General features: G+C 57.8%; 1 protein-coding gene across 3 annotated transcripts; it reads right to left on the bottom strand.

Moving 5' to 3' along the window:
• Positions 1–1,349: 1,349 nt before the first annotated feature.
• DCTPP1 (dCTP pyrophosphatase 1) lies at positions 1,350–24,528 on the bottom strand. Of its 3 annotated transcripts, none has more exons than XM_069735233.1 (4): positions 24,502–24,528; positions 4,690–4,751; positions 4,435–4,545; positions 1,350–1,985 (listed from the first exon to the last, which is right to left on the bottom strand). In XM_069735233.1, the coding sequence occupies exons 1-4, from the start codon at positions 24,511–24,513 to the stop codon at positions 1,712–1,714; spliced, it is 459 nt and encodes a 152-aa protein (XP_069591334.1). In that variant the 5' UTR covers positions 24,514–24,528; the 3' UTR covers positions 1,350–1,711. The 3 variants fall into 3 exon arrangements, with proteins under 3 accessions (XP_069591334.1, XP_069591337.1, XP_069591336.1); XM_069735236.1 differs by lacking the exon at positions 24,502–24,528 and adding an exon at positions 12,057–12,148; XM_069735235.1 differs by lacking the exon at positions 24,502–24,528 and adding an exon at positions 12,047–12,079.
• Positions 24,529–24,624: the final 96 nt, after the last annotated feature.

Here is a 24,624-nt window from a genome sequence, read left to right as displayed (position 1 = left end):
AGGCAGGGAACAGAAGACGGTGGAAGGTAAGCATTATACTGCAGGCAGGGACCCAAAGACGGTGGAAGGTAAGTATTATACTGCAGGCAGGGAACAGAAGACGGCGGCTGGTAAGCATTATACTGCAGGCAGGGAACAGAAGACAGCGGCTGGTAAGTATTCTACGGCAGGCAGGGACCCAAAGACGGTGGAAGGTAAGCATTATACTGCAGGCAGGGAACAGAAGACGGCAGAAGGTAAGCATTATACTGCAGGCAGGGAACAGAAGACGGCGGAAGGTAAGTATTCTACGGCAGGCAGTGACCCGAAGACGGTGGAAGGTAAGCATTATATTGCAGGCAGGGAACAGAAGACGGTGGAAGGTAAGCATTATACTGCAGGCAGGGAACAGAAGACGGCGGAAGGTAAGTATTCTACGGCAGGCAGGGACCCGAAGACGGTGGAAGGTAAGTATTATACTGCAGGCGGGGACCTGAAGACGGTGGAAGGTAAGCATTATACTGCAGGCAGGAAACAGAAGACGGCGGAAGGTAAGTATTCTACGGCAGGCAGGGACCCGAATACGGCGGAAGGTAAGCATTATACTGCAGGCGAGGACCCGAAGACGGCGGCTGGTAAGCATTATACTGCAGGCGGGGGAACAGAAGACGGCGGCTGGTAAGTATTCTACTGTAGGCAGGGACCTGAAGACAGCGTAAGGTAAGCATTATAGTGCAGGCAGGGAACAGAAGACGGCGGAAGGTAAGCATTATACTGCAGGCAGGGAACAGAAGACGGCGGAAGGTAAGCATTATACTGCAGGCGAGGACCCGAAGACGGCGGCTGGTAAGCATTATACTGCAGGCGGGGGAACAGAAGACGGCGGCTGGTAAGTATTCTACTGTAGGCAGGGACCTGAAGACAGCGTAAGGTAAGCATTATAGTGCAGGCAGGGAACAGAAGACGGCGGAAGGTAAGCATTATACTGCAGGCAGGGAACAGAAGACGGCGGAAGGTAAGCATTATACTGCAGGCAGGGAACAGAAGACGGCGGAAGGTAAGCATTATACTGCAGGCAGGGAACAGAAGACGGCGGAAGGTAAGCATTATACTGCAGGCAGGGAACAGAAGACGGCGGAAGGTAAGCATTATACTGCAGGCAGGGACCAGAAGACGGAGGAAGGTAAGCATTATACTGCAGGCAGGGAACAGAAGATGGCGGAAGGTAAGCATTATACTGCAGGCAGGGAACAGAAGACGGCGGAAGGTAAGCATTATACTGCAGCCAGGGGACAGAAGATGGAGGACTGTGCCACAGGCTGGTTAAAACACCCCAGAACAGCTCCAGGAAAAACTCTGCAGCACGAAACTCTAGAACATGTAATTTAATCAATTCTGAAAAGATCACAATGAGAAAGGATTGAGCAACAAACCTCTGAGCCCCACAATTCTAGAAACAAACCCAAGACCACGAGCTGCACCCACACCCAATACTCGGTGGGGCAGACGCCATTCACACAGGCGGCCTACGTTACCAGAACATGTGAGGTCGGCCGAGCAGGAGGGTCGGCTCCTAGGACGAGGCGGCAAGAGGCCACAAGTGTGCAGATGCCACTTCCTGCTCAGTGATCACTTCTCATCTTTACAGTTCAAAAATAAAAACCACAAAACTTTAGATAAAACTCAAAAACGAGAACATAAAAAGCGGAAGTCCCGAGAACAGAGCCAGGGCTCATGATGAAACAGAGTCCTGCTGGTCGCCACCGTCCATGGCCAGCTCCACACTGTACTCCGTATACTTCTTGGCACTGCCCTGTACCCGCTCCACAGGATACTTTTTGGCATTTAACTCCATCTTGTCCAAGACAGCGCGGGGTAGATCCACATGACACTTCTCCGCCAGCTCCAAAAGGTAAATGAGGACATCACTAAGTTCATGGCGGAGCGACTCCTTCTGTGATGGCGACCAATCAGGAAGGCCCTCCGGAACCTCCCCCTTCCACTGACTGAAGAGAGAAAGACAGGAACTAGAGAACATTCCACACACAGCCGCGGCACCACCCACAGTGCCCCCCATCCGTATCGCCACGCGTGAGACCCTGCCCCAGTCACAAGAGCCAGCCCCAATCTTAACTGGCTACTTACAAGACAACCGACCCCCCCACCCCCTTCCGGTGAGACCCTGCCCCGACAGGAGACCCGACCCCATCAGTGGTGAGTCCCAGCCGCCAATCACCAGGATTGTGCTCAGTGACTACAGACAGTGTCAGGTCGGTGCTGTTATACGGATTACACTGATACCTGTGATCAGGATTGTGCTCAGTGACTACAGTGTCAGGTCGGTGCTGTTATACTGATTACACTGATACCTGTGATCAGGATTGTGCTCAGTGACTACAGTGTCAGGTCGGTGCTGTTATACTGATTACACTGATACCTGTGATCAGGATTGTGCTCAGTGACTACAGACAGTGTCAGGTCGGTGCTGTTATACTGATTACACTGATACCTGTGATCAGGATTGTGCTCAGTGACTACAGTGTCAGGTCGGTGCCGTTATACTGATTACACTGATACCTGTGATCAAGATTGTGCTCAGTGACTACAGACAGTGTCAGGTCGGTGCTGTTATACTGATTACACTGATACCTGTGATCAGGATTGTGCTCAGTGACTACAGACAGTGTCAGGTCGGTGCTGTTATACGGATTACACTGATACCTGTGATCAGGATTGTGCTCAGTGACTACAGTGTCAGGTCGGTGCTGTTATACGGATTACACTGATACCTGTGATCAGGATTGTGCTCAGTGACTACAGACAGTGTCAGGTCGGTGCTGTTATACGGATTACACTGATACCTGTGATCAGGATTGTGCTCAGTGACTACAGTGTCAGGTCGGTGCTGTTATACTGATTACACTGATACCTGTGATCAGGATTGTGCTCAGTGACTACAGACAGTGTCAGGTCGGTGCTGTTATACTGATTACACTGATACCTGTGATCAGGATTGTGCTCAGTGACTACAGTGTCAGGTCGGTGCCGTTATACTGATTACACTGATACCTGTGATCAAGATTGTGCTCAGTGATTACAGACAATGTCAGGTCGGTGCCATTATACTGATACCTGTGATCAGGATTGTGCTCAGTGACTACAGACAGCGTCAGGTCGGTGCCATTATACTGATACCTGTGATCAGGATTGTGCTCAGTGACTACAGACAGTGTCAGGTCGGTGCCATTATACTGATTACACTGATACCTGTGATCAGGATTGTGCTCAGTGACTACAGACAGTGTCAGGTCGGTGTCGTTATACTGATTACACTGATACCTGTGATCAGGATTGTGCTCAGTGACTACAGACAGTGTCAGGTCGGTGCCGTTATACTGATTACACTGATACCTGTGATCAGGATTGTGCTCAGTGACTACAGACAGTGTAATCAGTATACCGGCACCGACCTGACACTTTCTGTAGTCACTGAGCACAATCCTGATCACAGGTATCAGTGTAATCAGTATACCGGCACCGACCTGACACTGATACCTGTGATCAGGATTGTGCTCAGTGACTACAGAAAGTGTCAGGTCAGTGCCGTTATACTGATTACACTGATACCTGTGATCAGGATTGTGCTCAGTGACTACAGACAGTGTCAGGTCGGCACCGTTATACTGATTACACTGATACCTGTGATCAAGATTGTGCTCAGTGATTACAGACAATGTCAGGTCGGTGCCATTATACTGATACCTGTGATCAGGATTGTGCTCAGTGACTACAGACAGTGTCAGGTCGGTGCCATTATACTGATTACACTGATACCTGTGATCAGGATTGTGCTCAGTGACTACAGACAGTGTCAGGTCGGTGCCGTTATACTGATTACACTGATACCTGTGATCAGGATTGTGCTCAGCGACTACAGACAGTGTCAGGTCGGTGCAGTTATACGGATTACTCTGATTCCTGTGATCAGGATTGTGCTCAGTGACTACAGACAGTGTCAGGTCGGTGCCGTTATACGGATTACACTGATACCTGTCATCAGGATTGTGCTCAGTGACTACAGACAGTGTCAGGTCAGTGCCGTTATACGGATTACACTGATACCTGTCATCAGGATTTACACTGTCTGTAGTTACTGAGCACAATCCTGATCACAGGTATCAGTGTAATCAGTATAACGGCACTGACCTGACACTGTCTGTAGTCACTGAGAAGAATCCTGATCACAGGGGACTTCAATGAACAGATCTCCATATAACACTCACCCCTGCAGCGACCCAGCGATATCGGAGCAGCATCTGACGATACTTGTGCACTGCAGCCGAACTGTTCTGCCATGTGAAGGCTGCAGACCCCGCTCCGACATCGCTGGGCCGGCACGGTCCATACGTCACAGAACATTACTACCTAGTAGTGGACATCAGAGGTGCTACTCACAACAGCTCGGCCAGCTCCCCGACCTCCCCCACCAGCGCCAGCAGCAGGTTCCTCGGCTGGTGGAACTTATTCCAGTCTCTGTCGGCAGTGAAGCGGGACTGCAGGCGCCGGCTGTGGAGGGGAGAACAGGATTAGTGAGGCCTTGCGGCAATATCAGCGGCCCCTCAAGGAAGGACCCACTATACAGCAGGACCAATGTGCCAGCAGCACCAGGGCTCCCTCCGACCCCCAACACCAGGACTGGACCCTGCTCACATTTCCTCCATGGTCGGGGAGTCACTGAAGGAGAACTCTGCCTGGGGGGCGTTCATGGCGGCCTAAGGGGGAAAGGACTCAGTTAGGGAACATCCTGTGCACATGTGGACCCCCAAACCTGTCTGCCCCCCGCTCGCTCACACAGACTCCGGTCCTCCTCCTCCGCACATTCTCCCCTCACACACACAGACCCCCGGTCCTCCTCCTCCTCCGCACAGACCCCCCGAGTCCTCCTCCTACGCACATTCTCCCCTCACACACACACAGACCCCCGGTCTTCCTCCTCCTCCGCACAGACCCCCGGTCTTCCTGCTTCACACATTCTCCCCTCACACACGCACAGACCCCCGGTCCTCCTCCGCACATTCTCCCCTCACACACGCACAGACCCCCGGTCCTCCTCCGCACATTCTCCCCTCACACACGCACAGACCCCCGGTCCTCCTCCGCACATTCTCCCCTCACACACGCAGAGACCCCCGGTCCTCCTCCTCCTCCGCACATTCTCCCCTCACACACACAGACCCCCCGATCTTCCTCCGCACATTCTCCCCTCACACACGCACAGACCCCCGGTCCTCCTCCTCCGCACATTCTCCCCTCACACACGCACAGACCCCCGGTCCTCCTCCTCCGCACATTCTCCCCTCACACACACACAGACCCCCAGTCCTCCTCCTCCGCACATTCTCCCCTCACACACACACAGACCCCCGATCCTCCTCCTCCTCCGCACATTCTCCCCTCACACACACACAGACCCCCGGTCCTCCTCCTCCTCCGCACATTCTCCCCTCACACACGCACAGACCCCCGGTCCTCCTCCTCCTCCGCACATTCTCCCCTCACACACGCACAGACCCCCGGTCCTCCTCCTCCGCACATTCTCCCCTCACACACGCACAGACCCCCGGTCCTCCTCCGCACATTCTCCCCTCACACACGCACAGACCCCTGGTCCTCCTCCTCCGCACATTCTCCCCTCACACACGCAGAGACCCCCGGTCCTCCTCCTCCTCCGCACATTCTCCCCTCACACACGCACAGACCCCCCGGTCCTCCTCCGCACATTCTCCCCTCACACACGCCCAGACCCCCGGTCCTCCTCCTCCGCACATTCTCCCCTCACACACGCACAGACCCCCGGTCCTCCTCCGCACATTCTCCCCTCACACACGCACAGACCCCTGGTCCTCCTCCTCCGCACATTCTCCCCTCACACACGCAGAGACCCCCGGTCCTCCTCCTCCTCCGCACATTCTCCCCTCACACACACACAGACCCCCGGTCCTCCTCCTTCTCCGTACATTCTCCCCTCACACACCCCCGGTCCTCCTCCTCCGCACATTCTCCCCTCACACACGCACAGACCCCCGGTCCTCCTCCTCCTCCGCACATTCTCCCCTCACACACGCACAGACCCCCGGTCCTCCTCACACACGCACAGACCCCCGGTCCTCCTCACACACGCACAGACCCCCAGTCCTCCTCACACACGCACAGACCCCCGGTCCTCCTCCGCACATTCTCCCCTCACACACGCAGAGACCCCCGGTCCTCCTCCTCCTCCGCACATTCTCCCCTCACACACGCCCAGACCCCCGGTCCTCCTCCTCCGCACATTCTCCCCTCACACACACACAGACCCCCGATCCTCCTCCTCCTCCGCACATTCTCCCCTCACACACACACAGACCCCCGGTCCTCCTCCTTCTCCGTACATTCTCCCCTCACACACCCCCGGTCCTCCTCCTCCGCACATTCTCCCCTCACACACGCACAGACCCCCGGTCCTCCTCCTCCTCCGCACATTCTCCCCTCACACACGCACAGACCCCCGGTCCTCCTCACACACGCACAGACCCCCGGTCCTCCTCACACACGCACAGACCCCCGGTCCTCCTCCGCACATTCTCCTCTCACACACACACAGACCCCCGGTGCCTCCTCCTCCGCACATTCTCCCCTCACACACACACAGACCCCCGGTCCTCCTCCTCCGCACATTCTCCCCTCACACACGCACAGACCCCCGGTCCTCCTCCGCACATTCTCCCCTCACACACGCACAGACCCCTGGTCCTCCTCCTCCGCACATTCTCCCCTCACACACACACACAGACCCCCGGTGCCTCCTCCTCCGCACATTCTCCCCTCACACACGCAGACCCCCGGTCCTCCTCCTCCGCACATTCTCCCCTCACACACGCACAGACCCCCGGTCCTCCTCCTCCGCACATTCTCCCCTCACACACGCACAGACCCCCGGTCCTCCTCCTCCTCCGCACATTCTCCCCTCACACACGCACAGACCCCCGGTCCTCCTCCTCCTCCGCACATTCTCCCCTCACACACACACAGACCCCCGGTCCTCCTCCTCCACACATTCTCCCCTCACACACGCACAGACCCCCGGTCCTCCTCCTCCTCCGCACATTCTCCCCTCACACACGCACAGACCCCCGGTCCTCCTCCGCACATTCTCCCCTCACACAAGCACAGACTCCCCGGTCCTCCTCTGCACATTCTCCCCTCACACACGCACAGACCCCCGGTCCTCCTCCGCACATTCTCCCCTCACACACACACAGACAGACCCCCGGTCCTCCTCCTCTGCACATTCTCCCCTCACACACGCACAGACCCCCGGTCCTCCTCCTCCTCCGCACATTCTCCCCTCACACACGCACAGACCCCCGGTCCTCCTCCTCCTCCGCACATTCTCCCCTCACACACGCACAGACCCCCGGTCCTCCTCCTTCTCCGCACATTCTCCCCTCACACACGCACAGACCCCCGGTCCTCCTCCTCCTCCGCACATTCTCCCCTCACACATGCAGACCCCCGGTCCTCCTCCGTACATTCTCCCCTCACACACACACAGACCCCCGGTCCTCCTCCTCCGCACATTCTCCCCTCACACACACACACAGACCCCTGGTCCTCCTCCTCCTCCGCACATTCTCCCCTCACACACGCACAGACCCCCGGCCCTCCTCCTCCGCACATTCTCCCCTCACACACACACCCCCGGTCCTCCTCCTCCTCCGCACATTCTCCCCTCACACACACACAGACCCCAGGTCCTCCTCCGTACATTCTCCCCTCACACACACACAGACCCCCGGTCCTCCTCCTCCGCACATTCTCCCCTCACACACGCACAGACCCCCGGTCCTCCTCCTCCTCCGCACATTCTCCCCTCACACACGCACAGACCCCCGGTCCTCCTCCGCACATTCTCCCCTCACACACGCAGACCCCTGGTCCTCCTCCTCCGCACATTCTCCCCTCACACACGCACAGACCCCCGGTCCTCCTCCTCCGCACATTCTCCCCTCACACACACACAGACCCCCGGTCCTCCTCCTCCTCCGCACATTCTCCCCTCACACACGCACAGACCCCCGGTCCTCCTCCTCCGCACATTCTCCCCTCACACACACACAGACCTCCGGTCCTCCTCCTCCTCCGCACATTCTCCCCTCACACACGCACAGACCCCCGGTCCTCCTCCTCCGCACATTCTCCCCTCACACACGCAGACCCCCGGTCCTCCTCCTCCTCCGCACATTCTCCCCTCACACACGCACAGACCCCCGGTCCTCCTCCTCCTCCGCACATTCTCCCCTCACACAAGCACAGACCCCCCGGTCCTCCTCCGCACATTCTCCCCTCACACACACACAGACAGACCCCCGGTCCTCCTCCTCCGCCCATTCTCCCCTCACACACGCACAGACCCCCGGTCCTCCTCCTCCGCCCATTCTCCCCTCACACACGCACAGACCCCCGGTCCTCCTCCTCCGCACATTCTCCCCTCACACACGCACAGACCCCCGGTCCTCCTCCTCCTCCGCACATTCTCCCCTCACACACGCACAGACCCCCGGTCCTCCTCCTCCTCCGCACATTCTCCCCTCACACACGCACAGACCCCCGGTCCTCCTCCTCCTCCGCACATTCTCCCCTCACACAAGCACAGACCCCCCGGTCCTCCTCCGCACATTCTCCCCTCACACACACAGACAGACCCCCGGTCCTCCTCCTCCGCACATTCTCCCCTCACACACGCACAGACCCCCGGTCCTCCTCCTCCGCACATTCTCCCCTCACACACGCACAGACCCCCGGTCCTCCTCCTCCTCCGCACATTCTCCCCTCACACACGCACAGACCCCCGGTCCTCCTCCTCCGCACATTCTCCCCTCACACACGCACAGACCCCCGGTCCTCCTCCTCCGCACATTCTCCCCTCACACACGCACAGACCCCCGGTCCTCCTCCTCCTCCGCACATTCTCCCCTCACACACGCACAGACCCCTGGTCCTCCTCCTCCGCACATTCTCCCCTCACACACGCACAGACCCCCGGTCCTCCTCCTCCTCCGCACATTCTCCCCTCACACAAGCACAGACCCCCCGGTCCTCCTCCGCACATTCTCCCCTCACACACGCACAGACCCCCGGTCCTCCTCCTCCTCCGCACATTCTCCCCTCACACAAGCACAGACCCCCCGGTCCTCCTCCGCACATTCTCCCCTCACACACACAGACAGACCCCCGGTCCTCCTCCTCCGCACATTCTCCCCTCACACACGCACAGACCCCCGGTCCTCCTCCTCCGCACATTCTCCCCTCACACACGCACAGACCCCCGGTCCTCCTCCGCACATTCTCCCCTCACACACACAGACAGACCCCCGGTCCTCCTCCTCCGCACATTCTCCCCTCACACACGCACAGACCCCCGGTCCTCCTCCTCCGCACATTCTCCCCTCACACACGCACAGACCCCCGGTCCTCCTCCGCACATTCTCCCCTCACACACGCACAGACCCCCGGTCCTCCTCCTCCGCACATTCTCCCCTCACAAACGCACAGACCCCCGGTCCTCCTCCGCACATTCTCCCCTCACACACGCACAGACCCCCGGTCCTCCTCCTCCGCACATTCTCCCCTCACACACGCACAGACCCCCGGTCCTCCTCCTCCTCCGCACATTCTCCCCTCACACAAGCACAGACCCCCCGGTCCTCCTCCGCACATTCTCCCCTCACACACACAGACAGACCCCCGGTCCTCCTCCTCCGCCCATTCTCACCTCACACACGCACAGACCCCCGGTCCTCCTCCTCCGCCCATTCTCCCCTCACACACGCACAGACCCCCGGTCCTCCTCCTCCTCCGCACATTCTCCCCTCACACACACACAGACCCCCGGTCCTCCTCCTCCGCACATTCTCCCCTCACAAACGCACAGACCCCCGGTCCTCCTCCTCCTCCGCACATTCTCCCCTCACACACGCACAGACCCCCGGTCCTCCTCCTCCTCCGCACATTCTCCCCTCACACACGCACAGACCCCCGGTCCTCCTCCTCCGCACATTCTCCCCTCACACGCACAGACCCCCGGTCCTCCTCCTCCTCCGCACATTCTCCCCTCACACACGCACAGACCCCCGGTCCTCCTCCTCACATTCTCCCCTCACAAACGCACAGACCCCCGGTCCTCCTCCTCCTCCGCACATTCTCCCCTCACACACGCACAGACCCCCGGTCCTCCTCCTCACATTCTCCCCTCAAAAACGCACAGACCCCCGGTCCTCCTCCTCCTCCGCACATTCTCCCCTCACACACGCACAGACCCCCGGTCCTCCTCCTCCGAACATTCTCCCCTCACACACACACAGACCCCCGGTCCTCCTCCGCACATTCTCCCTTCACACACGCAGACCCCCGGTCCTCCTCCGCACATTCTCCCCTCACACACACAGACCCCCGGTCCTCCTCCTCCGCACATTCTCCCCTCACACACGCACAGACCCCCGGTCCTCCTCCTCCTCCGCACATTCTCCCCTCACACACGCACAGACCCCCGGTCCTCCTCCTCCTCCGCACATTCTCCCCTCACACACACAGACCCCCGGTCCTCCTCCGCACAATCTCCCCTCACACACACACAGACCCCCGGTCCTCCTCCTCCTCCGCACATTCTCCCCTCACACACGCACAGACCCCCGATCCTCCTCCTCCGCACATTCTCCCCTCACACACGCACAGACCCCCGGTCCTCCTCCTCCGCACATTCTCCCCTCACACACGCACAGACCCCCGGTCCTCCTCCTCCTCCGCACATTCTCCCCTCACACACGCACAGACCCCCGGTCCTCCTCCTCCGCACATTCTCCCCTCACACGCACAGACCCCCGGTCCTCCTCCTCCTCCGCACATTCTCCCCTCACACACGCACAGACCCCCGGTCCTCCTCCTCACATTCTCCCCTCACAAACGCACAGACCCCCGGTCCTCCTCCTCCTCCGCACATTCTCCCCTCACACACGCACAGACCCCCGGTCCTCCTCCTCACATTCTCCCCTCACACACACACAGACCCCCGGTCCTCCTCCTCCGCACATTCTCCCCTCACACACGCACAGACCCCCGGTCCTCCTCCTCCTCCGCACATTCTCCCCTCACACACGCACAGACCCCCGGTCCTCCTCCTCCGAACATTCTCCCCTCACACACACACAGACCCCCGGTCCTCCTCCGCACATTCTCCCTTCACACACGCAGACCCCCGGTCCTCCTCCTCCGCACATTCTCCCCTCACACACACAGACCCCCGGTCCTCCTCCTCCGCACATTCTCCCCTCACACACGCACAGACCCCCGGTCCTCCTCCTCCTCCGCACATTCTCCCCTCACACACGCACAGACCCCCGGTCCTCCTCCTCCTCCGCACATTCTCCCCTCACACACGCACAGACCCCCGGTCCTCCTCCGCACAATCTCCCCTCACACACGCACAGACCCCCGGTCCTCCTCCTCCTCCGCACATTCTCCCCTCACACACGCACAGACCCCCGGTCCTCCTCCTCCGCACATTCTCCCCTCACACACGCACAGACCCCCGGTCCTCCTCCTCCGCACATTCTCCCCTCACACACGCACAGACCCCCGGTCCTCCTCCTCCTCCGCACATTCTCCCCTCACACACGCACAGACCCCCGGTCCTCCTCCTCCGCACATTCTCCCCTCACACACACAGACCCCCGGTCCTCCTCCTCCGCACATTCTCCCCTCACACGCACAGACCCCCGGTCCTCCTCCTCCGCACATTCTCCCCTCACACACGCACAGACCCCCGGTCCTCCTCCTCCGCACATTCTCCCCTCACACGCACACAGACCCCCGGTCCTCCTCCTCCTCCGCACATTCTCCCCTCACACGCACAGACCCCCGGTCCTCCTCCTCCGCACATTCTCCCCTCACACACACAGACCCCCGGTCCTCCTCCTCCGCACATTCTCCCCTCACACACGCACAGACCCCCGGTCCTCCTCCTCCTCACGTGCACTGACTGTAGTGTGATCTCCTGCTGTGGGCGGAGCCTATAAATCTTTTTTTTTTCTTTTTTAAGTTCGCGCCAAACACGTTCGCCAGGACACGCCCACTCACACCAGGACACGCCCACTCACAACAGGACACGCCCACCCGCGACTTCTCTCTAGCAGTTTTATTTCTTACAGACATAAAGTACAGCTGTCTCCATGGAAACCATCCTGGCCTGGGTCCCACAGCGGACATCATTATTCACTAAAGCTGTGACCCGAGGGATCATGGGAAGGAGCCTCCAAGGTTATGTCCTGGGCCAATGATGAGAGTTCTGCTCCATATTGTCGCCTACTGACCGTAAGACGTCATGTGATCCGTCTACTGCGCCGTCCTTACACCGCGGAGTCCGAGAGTCTCCGGTACTGACCGTAAGACGTCATGTGATCCGTCCACTACGCCGTCCTTACACCGCGGAGTCCGTAAGTCTCTGGTACTGACCGTAAGACGTCATGTGATCCGTCCACTACGCCGTCCTTACACCGCGGAGTCCGAGAGTCTCCGGTACTGACCGTAAGACGTCATGTGATCCGTCCACTACGCCGTCCTTACACCGCGGAGTCCGTAAGTCTCTGGTACTGACCGTAAGACGTCATGTGATCCGTCCACTGCGCCGTCCTTACACCGCGGTGTCCGAGAGTCTCTGGTACTGACCGTAAGACGTCATGTGATCCGTCCACTGTTCCGTCCTTACACCGCGGTGTCCGAGAGTCTCCGGTACTGACCGTAAGACGTCATGTGATCCGTCCACTACGCCGTCCTTACACCGCGGTGTCCGAGAGTCTCCGGTACTGACCGTAAGACGTCATGTGATCCGTCCACTACGCCGTCCTTACACCGCGGAGTCCGTAAGTCTCTGGTACTGACCGTAAGACGTCATGTGATCCGTCCACTGCGCCGTCCTTACACCGCGGTGTCCGAGAGTCTCTGGTACTGACCGTAAGACGTCATGTGATCCGTCCACTGCGCCGTCCTTACACCGCGGTGTCCGAGAGTCTCTGGTACTGACCGTAAGACGTCATGTGATCCGTCCACTGCCCCGTCCTTACACCGCGGTGTCCGAGAGTCTCTGGTACTGACCGTAAGACGTCATGTGATCCGTCCACTGCGCCGTCCTTACACCGCGGTGTCCGAGAGTCTCCGGTACTGACCGTAAGACGTCATGTGATCCGTCCACTACGCCGTCCTTACACCGCGGAGTCCGTAAGTCTCTCGTACTGACCGTAAGACGTCATGTGATCCGTCCACTGCGCCGTCCTTACACCGCGGTGTCCGAGAGTCTCCGGTACTGACCGTAAGACGTCATGTGATCCGTCCACTACGCCGTCCTTACACCGCGGTGTCCGAGAGTCTCTGGTACTGACCGTAAGACGTCATGTGATCCGTCCACTGTGCTGTCCTTACACCGCGGAGTCCGTAAGTCTCTGGTACTGACCGTAAGACGTCATGTGATCCGTCCACTCTGCCGTCCTTACACCGCGGTGTCCGAGAGTCTCCGGTACTGACCGTAAGATGTCATGTGATCCGTCCACTGCGCCGTCCTTACACCGCGGTGTCCGAGAGTCTGCGGTACTGACCGTAAGACGTCATGTGATCCGTCCACTGCGCCGTCCTTACACCGCGGTGTCCAAGAGTCTCTCGTACTGACCGTAAGACGTCATGTGATCCGTCCACTGCGCCGTCCTTACACCGCGGTGTCCGAGAGTCTCTGGTACTGACCGTAAGACGTCATGTGATCCGTCCACTGCGCCGTCCTTACACCGCGGTGTCCGAGAGTCTCTCGTACTGACCGTAAGACGTCATGTGATCCGTCCACTGCGCCGTCCTTACACCGCAGTGTCCGAGAGTCTCTGGTACTGACCGTAAGACGTCATGTGATCCGTCCACTGCGCCGTCCTTACACCGCGGTGTCCGAGAGTCTCTGGTACTGACCGTAAGACGTCATGTGATCCGTCCACTGCGCCGTCCTTACACCGCGGTGTCCGAGAGTCTCTGGTACTGACCGTAAGACGTCATGTGATCCGTCCACTGTGCCGTCCTTACACCGCGGTGTCCGAGAGTCTCTGGTACTGACCGTAAGACGTCATGTGATCCGTCCACTGCACCGTCCTTACACCGCGGTGTCCGAGAGTCTCTCGTACTGACCGTAAGACGTCATGTGATCCGTCCACTGCGCCGCCGCCGTCCTTACACCGCGGAGTCCGTAAGTCTCTGGTACTGACCGTAAGACGTCATGTGATCCGTCCACTGTGCCGTCCTTACACCGCGGTGTCCGGGAGTCTCTGGTACTGACCGTAAGACGTCATGTGATCCGTCCACTGCACCGTCCTTACACCGCGGTGTCCGAGAGTCTCTGGTACTGACCGTAAGACGTCATGTGATCCGTCCACTGCACCGTCCTTACACCGCGGTGTCCGAGAGTCTCTCGTACTGACCGTAAGACGTCATGTGATCCGTCCACTGCGCCGCCGCCGTCCTTACACCGCGGAGTCCGTAAGTCTCTGGTACTGACCGTAAGACGTCATGTGATCCGTCCACTGCACCGTCCTTACATCGCGGTGTCCGAGAGTCTCTCGTACTGACCGTAAGACGTCATGTGATCTGTCCACTGCGCCGCCGCCGTCCTTACACCGCGGAGTCCGTAAGTCTCTGGTACTGACCGTAAGACGTCATGTGATCCGTCCACTGTGCCGTCCTTACACCGCGGTGTCCGGGAGTCTCTGGTACTGACCGTAAGACGTCATGTGATCCGTCCACTGTGCCGTCCTTACACCGCGGTGTCCGGGAGTCTCCGGTACTGACCGTAAGATGTCATGTGATCCGTCCACTGCGCCGTCCTTACACCGCGGTGTCCGAGAGTCTCTCGTACTGACCGTAAGACGTCATGTGATCCGTCCACTGCACCGTCCTTACACCGCGGTGTCCGAGAGTCTCTCGTACTGACCGTAAGACGTCATGTGATCCGTCCACTGCACCGTCCTTACACCGCGGTTTCCGGGAGTCTCCGGTAGTGACCGTAAGACGTCATGTGATCCGTCCACTGTGCCGTCGTTACACCGCGGTGTCCGAGAGTCTCCGGTAGTGACCGTAAGACGTCATGTGATCCGTCCACTGTGCCGTCCTTACACCGCGGTGTCCGAGAGTCTCTCGTACTGACCGTAAGACGTCATGTGATCCGTCCACTGCACCGTCCTTACACCGCGGTGTCCGAGAGTCTCTCGTACTGACCGTAAGACGTCATGTGATCCGTCCACTGCACCGTCCTTACACCGCGGTTTCCGGGAGTCTCCGGTAGTGACCGTAAGACGTCATGTGATCCGTCCACTGTGCCGTCGTTACACCGCGGTGTCCGGAGTCTCCGGTACTGACCGGATAACGTCATGTGATCCATCCACTGTGCCGTCCTTACACCGCGGTGTCCGAGAGTCTCTGGTACTGACCGTAAGACGTCATGTGATCCGTCCACTGCACCGTCCTTACACCGCGGTTTCCGGGAGTCTCCGGTAGTGACCGTAAGACGCCATGTGATCCGTCCACTGCGCCGTCCTTACACCGCGGTGTCCGAGAGTCTCCGGTACTGACCGGATAACGTCATGTGATCCATCCACTGTGCCGTCCTTACACCGCGGTGTCCGAGAGTCTCTGGTACTGACCGTAAGACGTCATGTGATCTGTCCACTGCGCCGTCCTTACACCGCGGTGTCCGAGAGTCTCTGGTACTGACCGTAAGACGTCATGTGATCCATCCACTGTGCCGTCCTTACACCGCGGTGTCCGAGAGTCTCCGGTACTGACCGTAAGATGTCATGTGATCCGTCCACTGCGCCGTCCTTACAGCACGGTGTCAGAGAGTCTCCGGTACTGACCGTAAGACGTCATGTGATCCGCCCACTGTGCCGTCCTTACACCGCGGTGTCCGGGAGTCTCCGGTACTGACCGTAAGACGCCATGTGATCCGTCCACTGCGCCGTCCTTACACCACGGTGTCCGGGAGTCTCCGTTACTGACCGTAGGATGTCATGTGATCCGTCCACTGTGCCGTCCTTACACCGCGGTGTCCGGGAGTCTCCGGTACTGACCGTAAGACGTCATGTGATCCGTCCACTGCGCCGTCCTTACAGCGCGGTGTCCGAGAGTCTTTGGTACTGACCGTAAGACGTCGTATGATCCGTCCACTGTGCCGTCCTTACACCACGGTGTCTGGGAGTCTGCAGTACTGACCGTAAGACGTCATGTGATCCGCCCACTGCGCCGTCCTTACAGCGCGGTGTCCGGGAGTCTCTGGTACTGACCGTAAGATGTCATGTGATCCGCCCACTGTGCCGTCCTTACACCGCGGTGTCCGAGAGTCTCTGGTACTGACCGTAAGACGTCATGTGATCCGTCCACTGTGCTGTCGTTACACCGCGGTGTCCGGAGTCTCCGGTACTGACCGTAAGATGTCATGTGATCCACCCACTGTTCCGTCCTTACACCGCGGTGTCCGTAAGTCTCCGATACTGACCGTAAGACGTCATGTGATCCGTCCACTGTGCCGTCCTTACACCGCGGTGTTCGGGAGTCTCCGGTACTGACCGTAAGACGTCATGTGATCCGTCCACTGTGCCGTCCTTACTCTGTGGTGTTCGGGAATCTCCGGTACTGTCCGTAAGACGTCATGTGATCCGTCCACTGCGCCGTCCTTACACTGCGGTGTCCGAGCGTCTCTGGTACTGACCGTAAGATGTCATATGATCCGTCCACTGTGCCGTCCTTACACCGCGGTGTCCGAGAGTCTCTGGTACTGACCGTAAGACGTCATGTGATCCATCCACTGTGCCGTCCTTACACCGCGGTGTCCGAGAGTCTCCGGTACTGACCGTAAGACGTCATGTGATCCGTCCACTGTGCCGTCCTTACACCGCGGTGTCCGAGAGTCTCTGGTACTGACCGTAAGACGTCATGTGATCCGTCCACTGTGCCGTCCTTACACCGCGATGTCCGAGAGTCTCCGATACTGACCGTAAGATGTAATGTGATCCGTCCACTACGCCGTCCTTACACCGCGGTGTCCGGGAGTCTCTGGTACTGACCGTAAGACATCATGTGATCCGTCCACTGCGCCGTCCTTACACCGCGGTGTCCGAGAGTCTCCGGTACTGACTGTAAGACGTCATGTGATCCGTCCACTGTGCCGTCCTTACACCGCGGTGTCCGAGAGTCTCCGGTACTGACCGTAAGACGTCATGTGATCCGTCCACTGTGCCGTCCTTACACCGCGGTGTCCGAGAGTCTCTGGTACTGACCGTAAGACGTCATGTGATCTGTCCACTACGCCGTCCTTACACCGCGGTGTCCGGGAGTCTGCAGTACTGACCGTAAGACGTCGTATGATCCGCCCACTGTGCCATCCTTACACCGCGGTTCCAGGAGTCTCCGGTACTGACCGTAAGACGTCATGTGATCCGTCCACTGTGCCGTCCTTACACCACGGTGTCCGAGAGTCTCTGGTACTGACCGTAAGACGTCATGTGATCCGTCCACTGCGCCGTCCTTACACCGCGGTGTCCGGGAGTCTGCAGTACTGACCGTAAGACGTCATGTGATCCGTCCACTGCGCCGTCCTTACACCGCGGTGTGCGGGAGTCTCCGGTACTGACCGTAAGACGTCATGTGATCCGTCCACTGTGCCGTCCTTACACTGCGGTGTCCGGAGTCTCCAGTACTGATCGTAAGACGTCATGTGATCCGTCCACTGTGCCGTCCTTACACCTCGGTGTCCGAGAGTCTCTGGTACTGACCGTAAGACATCATGTGATCCGTCCACTGCGCCTTCCTTATACGGCGGTGTCCGGGAGTCTCCGGTACTGACCGTAAGACGTCATGTGATCCGCCCACTGTGCCGTCCTTACACCGCGGAGTCCGTAAGTCTCCGGTACTGACCGTAAGACGTCATGTGATCCGCCCACTGAGCCGTCCTTACACTGCGGTGTCCGGGAGTCTCTTCTACTGACCGTAAGATGTCATGTGATCCGTCCACTGTGCCGTCCTTACACCGCGGAGTCCGTAAGTCTCCGATACTGACCGTAAGACGTCATGTGATCCATCCACTGCGCCGTCCTTACACCGCGGAGTCCGTAAGTCTCCGGTACTGACCGTAAGACGTCATGTGATCCGTCCACTGCGCCGTCCTTACACCGCGGTGTCTGGGAGTCTCCGGTACTGACCGTAAGCTGTCATATGATCCGTTCACTGTGCTGTCCTTACACCGCGGTGTCCGTGAGTCTGCGGTACTGACCGTAAGATGTCATGTGATCCGTCCACTGCGCTGTCCTTACACCGCGGTATCCGGGAGTCTCCGGTACTGACCGTAAGACGTCATGTGATCCATCCACTGCGCCGTCCTTACACCGCGGTGTCCGGAGTCTCCGGTACTGACCGTAAGACGTTATGTGATCCGCCCACTGTGCCGTCCTTACACCGCGGTGTCCGGAGTCTCTGGTACTGACCGTAAGACGTCATATGATCCATCCACTGTGCCGTCCTTACACCGCGGTGTCCGTAAGTCTCCGATACTGACCGTAAGACGTCGTGATCCGTCCACTGTGCCGTCCTTACACCGCGATGTCCGGGAGTCTCCGGTACTGACCGTAAGATGTCATGTGATCCGCCCACTGTGCCGTCCTTACACCGCGATGTCCGGGAGTCTCCGGTACTGACCGTAAGACATCATGTGATCCGCCCACTGTGCCGTCCTTACACCGCGGTGTCCGGGAGTCTCCGGTTCTGACCGTAAGACGTCATGTGATCCGCCCACTGTGCTGTCCTACACCGCAGTGTCCGGGAGTCTCCGGTACTGACCGTAAGATGTCATGTGATCCGCCCACTGTGCCGTCCTTACAGCGCGGTGTCCGGAGTCTCCGGTACTGACCGTAAGACGTCATGTGATCCGTCCACTGTGCCGTCCGTACTCTGCGGTGTCCGTAAGTCTCCGATACTGACCGTAAGACGTCATGTGATCCGTCCACTGTGCCGTCCTTACACCGCAGTGTCTGGGAGTCTCCGGTACTGACTGTAAGACGTCATGTGATCCGTCCACTACGCCGTCCTTACACCGCAATGTCCGGGAGTCTCCTGTACTGACCGTAAGACGTCATGTGATCCGCCCACTGTGCCGTCCTTACACCGCGGTGTCCGGGAGTCTCTTCTACTGACCGTAAGATGTCATGTGATCCGTCCACTGTGCCGTCCTTACACCGCGGAGTCCGTAAGTCTCCGATACTGACCGTAAGACGTCATGTGATCCATCCACTGCGCCGTCCTTACACCGCGGAGTCCGTAAGTCTCCGGTACTGACCGTAAGACGTCATGTGATCCGTCCACTGCGCCGTCCTTACACCGCGGTGTCTGGGAGTCTCCGGTACTGACCGTAAGCTGTCATATGATCCGTTCACTGTGCTGTCCTTACACCGCGGTGTCCGTGAGTCTGCGGTACTGACCGTAAGATGTCATGTGATCCGTCCACTGCGCTGTCCTTACACCGCGGTATCCGGGAGTCTCCGGTACTGACCGTAAGACGTCATGTGATCCATCCACTGCGCCGTCCTTACACCGCGGTGTCCGGAGTCTCCGGTACTGACCGTAAGACGTTATGTGATCCGCCCACTGTGCCGTCCTTACACCGCGGTGTCCGGAGTCTCTGGTACTGACCGTAAGACGTCATGTGATCCGTCCACTGTGCCGTCCTTACACCGCGATGTCCGGGAGTCTCCGATACTGACCCTAAGATGTCATGTGATCCGCCCACTGTGCCGTCCTTACACCGCGATGTCCGGGAGTCTCCGGTACTGACCGTAAGACGTCATGTGATCCGCCCACTGTGCCGTCCTTACACCGCGGTGTCCGGGAGTCTCCGGTACTGACCGTAAGACGTCATGTGATCCGCCCACTGTGCCGTCCTACACCGCAGTGTCCGGGAGTCTCCGGTACTGACCGTAAGATGTCATGTGATCCGCCCACTGTGCCGTCCTTACAGCGCGGTGTCCGGAGTCTCCGGTACTGACCGTAAGACGTCATGTGATCCGTCCACTGTGCCGTCCGTACTCTGCGGTGTCCGTAAGTCTCCGATACTGACCGTAAGACGTCATGTGATCCGTCCACTGTGCCGTCCTTACACTGCGGTGTCCGTAAGTCTCCGATACTGACCGTAAGACGTCATGTGATTCGTCCACTGTGCCGTCCTTACACCGCGGTGTCCGGGAGTCTCCGGTACTGACCCTAAGATGTCATGTGATCCGTCCACTGCGCCGTCCTTACACCGCGGTGTCTGGGAGTCTCCGGTACTGACCGTAAGCTGTCATGTGATCCGTCCACTGCGCCGTCCTTACACCGCGGTGTCCGGGAGTCTGCGGTACTGACTGTAAGACGTCATGTGATCCGTCCACTGCGCCGTCCTTACACAACGGTGTCCGGGAGTCTGCGGTACTGACCGTAAGACGTCATGTGATCCATCCACTGCGCCATCCTTACACCGCGGAGTCCGTATGTCTCCGGTACTGACCGTAAGACGTCATGTGATCCGTCCACTGCGCCGTCCTTACACTGCGGTGTCTGGGAGTCTCCGGTACTGACCGTAAGACGTCATGTGATCTGTCCACTGCGCCGTCCTTACACCGCGGTGTCCGGAGTCTCTGGTACTGACCGTAAGACGTCATGTGATCCGTCCACTGTGCCGTCCTTACACCGCGGTGTCCGTAAGTCTCCGGTACTGACTGTAAGACGTCATGTGATCCGTCCACTACGCCGTCCTTACACCGCAATGTCCTGGAGTCTCCTGTACTGACCGTAAGACGTCATGTGATCTGCCCACTGTGCCGTCCTTACACCGCGGTGTCCGGGAGTCTCCGGTACTGACCGTAAGACGTCATGTGATCCGCCCACTATGCCGTCCTTACACCGCGGTGTCCGGGAGTCTCCGGTACTGACCGTAAGATGTCATGTGATCCGCCCACTGTGCCGTCCTTACTGCGCGGTGTCCGGAGTCTCCGGTACTGACCGTAAGACGTTATGTGATCCGCCCACTGTGCCGTCCTTACACCGCGGTGTCCGGAGTCTCTGGTACTGACCGTAAGACGTCATGTGATCCGTCCACTGTGCCGTCCTTACACTGCGGTGTCCATAAGTCTCCGATACTGACCGTAAGACGTCATGTGATTTGTCCACTGTGCCGTCCTTACACTGCGGTGTCCGGGAGTCTCCGGTACTGACCCTAAGACGTCATGTGATCCGTCCTCTGCGCCGTCCTTACACCGCGGTGTCTGGGAGTCTCCAGTACTGACCGTAAGCTGTCATGTGATCCGTCCACTGCGCCGTCCTTACACCGCGGTGTCCGGGAGTCTGCGGTACTGACCGTAAGACGTCATGTGATCCATCCACTGCGCCGTCCTTACACCGCGGAGTCCGTAAGTCTCCAGTACTGACCGTAAGACGTCATGTGATCCGTCCACTGCGCCGTCCTTACACTGCGGTGTCTGGGAGTCTCCGGTACTGACCGTAAGACGTCATGTGATCTGTCCACTACGCCGTCCTTACGCCGCGGTGTCCGGAGTCTCTGGTACTGACCGTAAGACGTCATGTGATCCATCCACTGTGCCATCCTTAGACCGCGGTGTCCGTGAGTCTGCGGTACTGACCGTAAGATGTCATGTGATCCGTCCACTGCGCCGTCCTTACACCGCGGTGTCTGGGAGTCTCCGGTAGTGACCGTAAGACATCATGTGATCCGTCCACTGTGCTGTCCTTACACCGCGGTGTCCGTGAGTCTGTGGTACTGACCGTAAGATGTCATGTGATCCATCCACTGCGCCGTCCTTACACCGTGGAGTCCGTAAGTCTCCGGTACTGACCGTAAGACGTCATGTGATCCGTCCACTGCGCCGTCTGTACACCGCGGTGTCTGGGAGTCTCCGGTACTGACCGTAAGCTGTCATATGATCCGTTCACTGTGCCGTCCTTACACCGCGGTGTCCGTGAGTCTGCGGTACTGACCGTAAGATGTCATGTGATCCGTCCACTGCGCTGTCCTTACACCGCGGTGTCCAGGAGTCTTCGGTACTGACCGTAAGACGTCATGTGATTCGTCCACTGCGCCGTCGTTACACCGTGGTGTCCGGAGTCTCTGGTACTGACCGTAAGACGTCATGTGATCCGTCCCACACCGCGTCTGACTCTGTAGCTCCAGCCACTATAGAGTGTCAGATTGTTCCAGGTGGCATTGGCGTCCCCAGACTAGTCGTCCCACTATTCATGTTCTTACGCCTCTGACACCGTCGGCTCCTAGCAAACCTTACACCATGCATGCTCACGACTTTTTTCCTATCATCAAAATGAAATTTTATGCTCAATAGTGTAATTTTATTTGCAATAAGTGATTTGTAGCGACAAGTAAAACATTTCGGCCCATTTAGTGGCCTCTGATCACATAGTCGCACTGTGCAGGGGACCTGTACTATAGGCACGGCAGTGTCCGCACCGGCAGCTGCACCACCACTGATTACAGACCGGCCATACTCCTCATGTATCACTAAGGGACATGTTAGCACAGGTCCCCCGCACAGTGTTACTATGTGATCAAGGCCACTAAATGGGCCGAAATGTTTAATTGTCGCTACAAATCACTTGTTGCAAATAAAATTACACTATTGAGCATAAAATTTCATTTTGACGAGTGCAGTATCTCTATGAACTACTGACTATTGGGATTATCAGTCCCTTGTACTAGCACCGTCCAACTCCCTCAGCTGAGTGCTAGCCCTCTACTTCCATATCTTTTGTCCTATCATGTCAGCTGAGTGTGCAAATCCCCTGTGAAGCCCCCTCAGTATTCCCCGCAGCTCTCTTTCTGATGCTCACTTTCATCGATCCCCTCTGCAGCTCCTCATCAGTGATTCCTGCAGCTCTCTTTCTGATGCTCACTTTCATCGATCCCCTCTGCAGCTCCTCATCAGTGATTCCTACAGCTCTCTTTCTGATGCTCGCTTTCAGCAATCCCCTCTGCAGCTCCTCATCAGTGATTCCTGCAGCTCTCTTTCTGATGCTCACTTTCATCGATCCCCTCTGCAGCTCCTCATCAGTGATTCCTGCAGCTCTCTTTCTGATGCTCACTTTCATCGATCCCCTCTGCAGCTCCTCATCAGTGATTCCTACAGCTCTCTTTCTGATGCTCGCTTTCAGCAATCCCCTCTGCAGCTCCTCATCAGTGATTCCTGCAGCTCTCTTTCTGATGCTCACTTTCATCGATCTCCTTCGCAGCTCCTCATCAGTGATTCCTGCAGCTCTCTTTCTGATGCTCACTTTCATCGATCTCCTCCACAGTTCCTCATCAGTGATTCCTGTAGCTCTCTTTCTGATGCTCACTTTCATCGATCCCCTCTGCAGCTCCTCATCAGTGATTCCTACAGCTCTCTTTCTGATGCTCACTTTCAGCAATCCCCTCTGCAGCTCCTCATCAGTGATTCCTGCAGCTCTCTTTCTGATGCTCACTTTCATCGATCTCCTCCACAGTTCCTCATCAGTGATTCCTGCAGCTCTCTTTCTGATGCTCACTTTCATCGATCCCCTCTGCAGCTCCTCATCAGTGATTCCTGCAGCTCTCTTTCTGATGCTCACTTTCATCGATCCCCTCTGCAGCTCCTCATCAGTGATTCCTACAGCTCTCTTTCTGATGCTCGCTTTCAGCAATCCCCTCTGCAGCTCCTCATCAGTGATTCCTGCAGCTCTCTTTCTGATGCTCACTTTCATCGATCTCCTTCGCAGCTCCTCATCAGTGATTCCTGCAGCTCTCTTTCTGATGCTCACTTTCATCGATCTCCTCCACAGTTCCTCATCAGTGATTCCTGCAGCTCTCTTTCTGATGCTCACTTTCATCGATCCCCTCTGCAGCTCCTCATCAGTGATTCCTACAGCTCTCTTTCTGATGCTCACTTTCAGCAATCCCCTCTGCAGCTCCTCATCAGTGATTCCTGCAGCTCTCTTTCTGATGCTCACTTTCATCGATCTCCTCCACAGTTCCTCATCAGTGATTCCTGCAGCTCTCTTTCTGATGCTCACTTTCATCGATCCCCTCTGCAGCTCCTCATCAGTGATTCCTACAGCTCTCTTTCTGATGCTCACTTTCAGCAATCCCCTCTGCAGCTCCTCATCAGGGATTCCTGCAGCTCTCTTTCTGATGCTCACTTTCATCGATCCCCTGTGAAGTCCCCCTCAGTGTTCCCCGCAGCTCTCTTTCTGATGCTCACTTTCATCGATCCCCTGTGAAGTCCCCCTCAGTGTTCCCCGCAGCTCTCTTTCTGATGCTCACTTTCATCGATCCCCTGTGAAGTCCCCCTCAGTGTTCCCTGCAGCTCTCTTTCTGATGCTCACTTTCTTTGATCCTACCTGTAGCTCCATTTCCGATGCTCGCCATCAGTGATCTTCACCACACCAGGAATAGGGCTTGGTTGTCCCTCTCTGTTTAATCGGAAGTGGGATGGTCGGGGATTTATTTTGCTCTATAATGTA

Source organism: Ranitomeya imitator, chromosome 7, assembly GCF_032444005.1.
Source record: "Ranitomeya imitator isolate aRanImi1 chromosome 7, aRanImi1.pri, whole genome shotgun sequence".
Taxonomy (NCBI): Eukaryota; Metazoa; Chordata; class Amphibia; order Anura; family Dendrobatidae; genus Ranitomeya; species Ranitomeya imitator.
The sequence above is the reverse complement of the archived record's forward strand: the minus strand, read 5'-3'. Positions and strand labels throughout refer to the sequence as shown.

What these genes read in the sequence shown, in the direction of transcription:
- DCTPP1 (XM_069735233.1), bottom strand. An exon ending in TCCCCGACCATGGAGGAAAT is followed by an intron (nt 4,546 to 4,689) that starts GTGAGCAGGGTC and finishes TCCCCTCCACAG; the next exon opens with CCGGCGCCTGCAGTCCCGCT. An exon ending in GGGGAGCTGGCCGAGCTGTT is followed by an intron (nt 1,986 to 4,434) that starts GTGAGTAGCACC and finishes TTCTCTCTTCAG; the next exon opens with TCAGTGGAAGGGGGAGGTTC.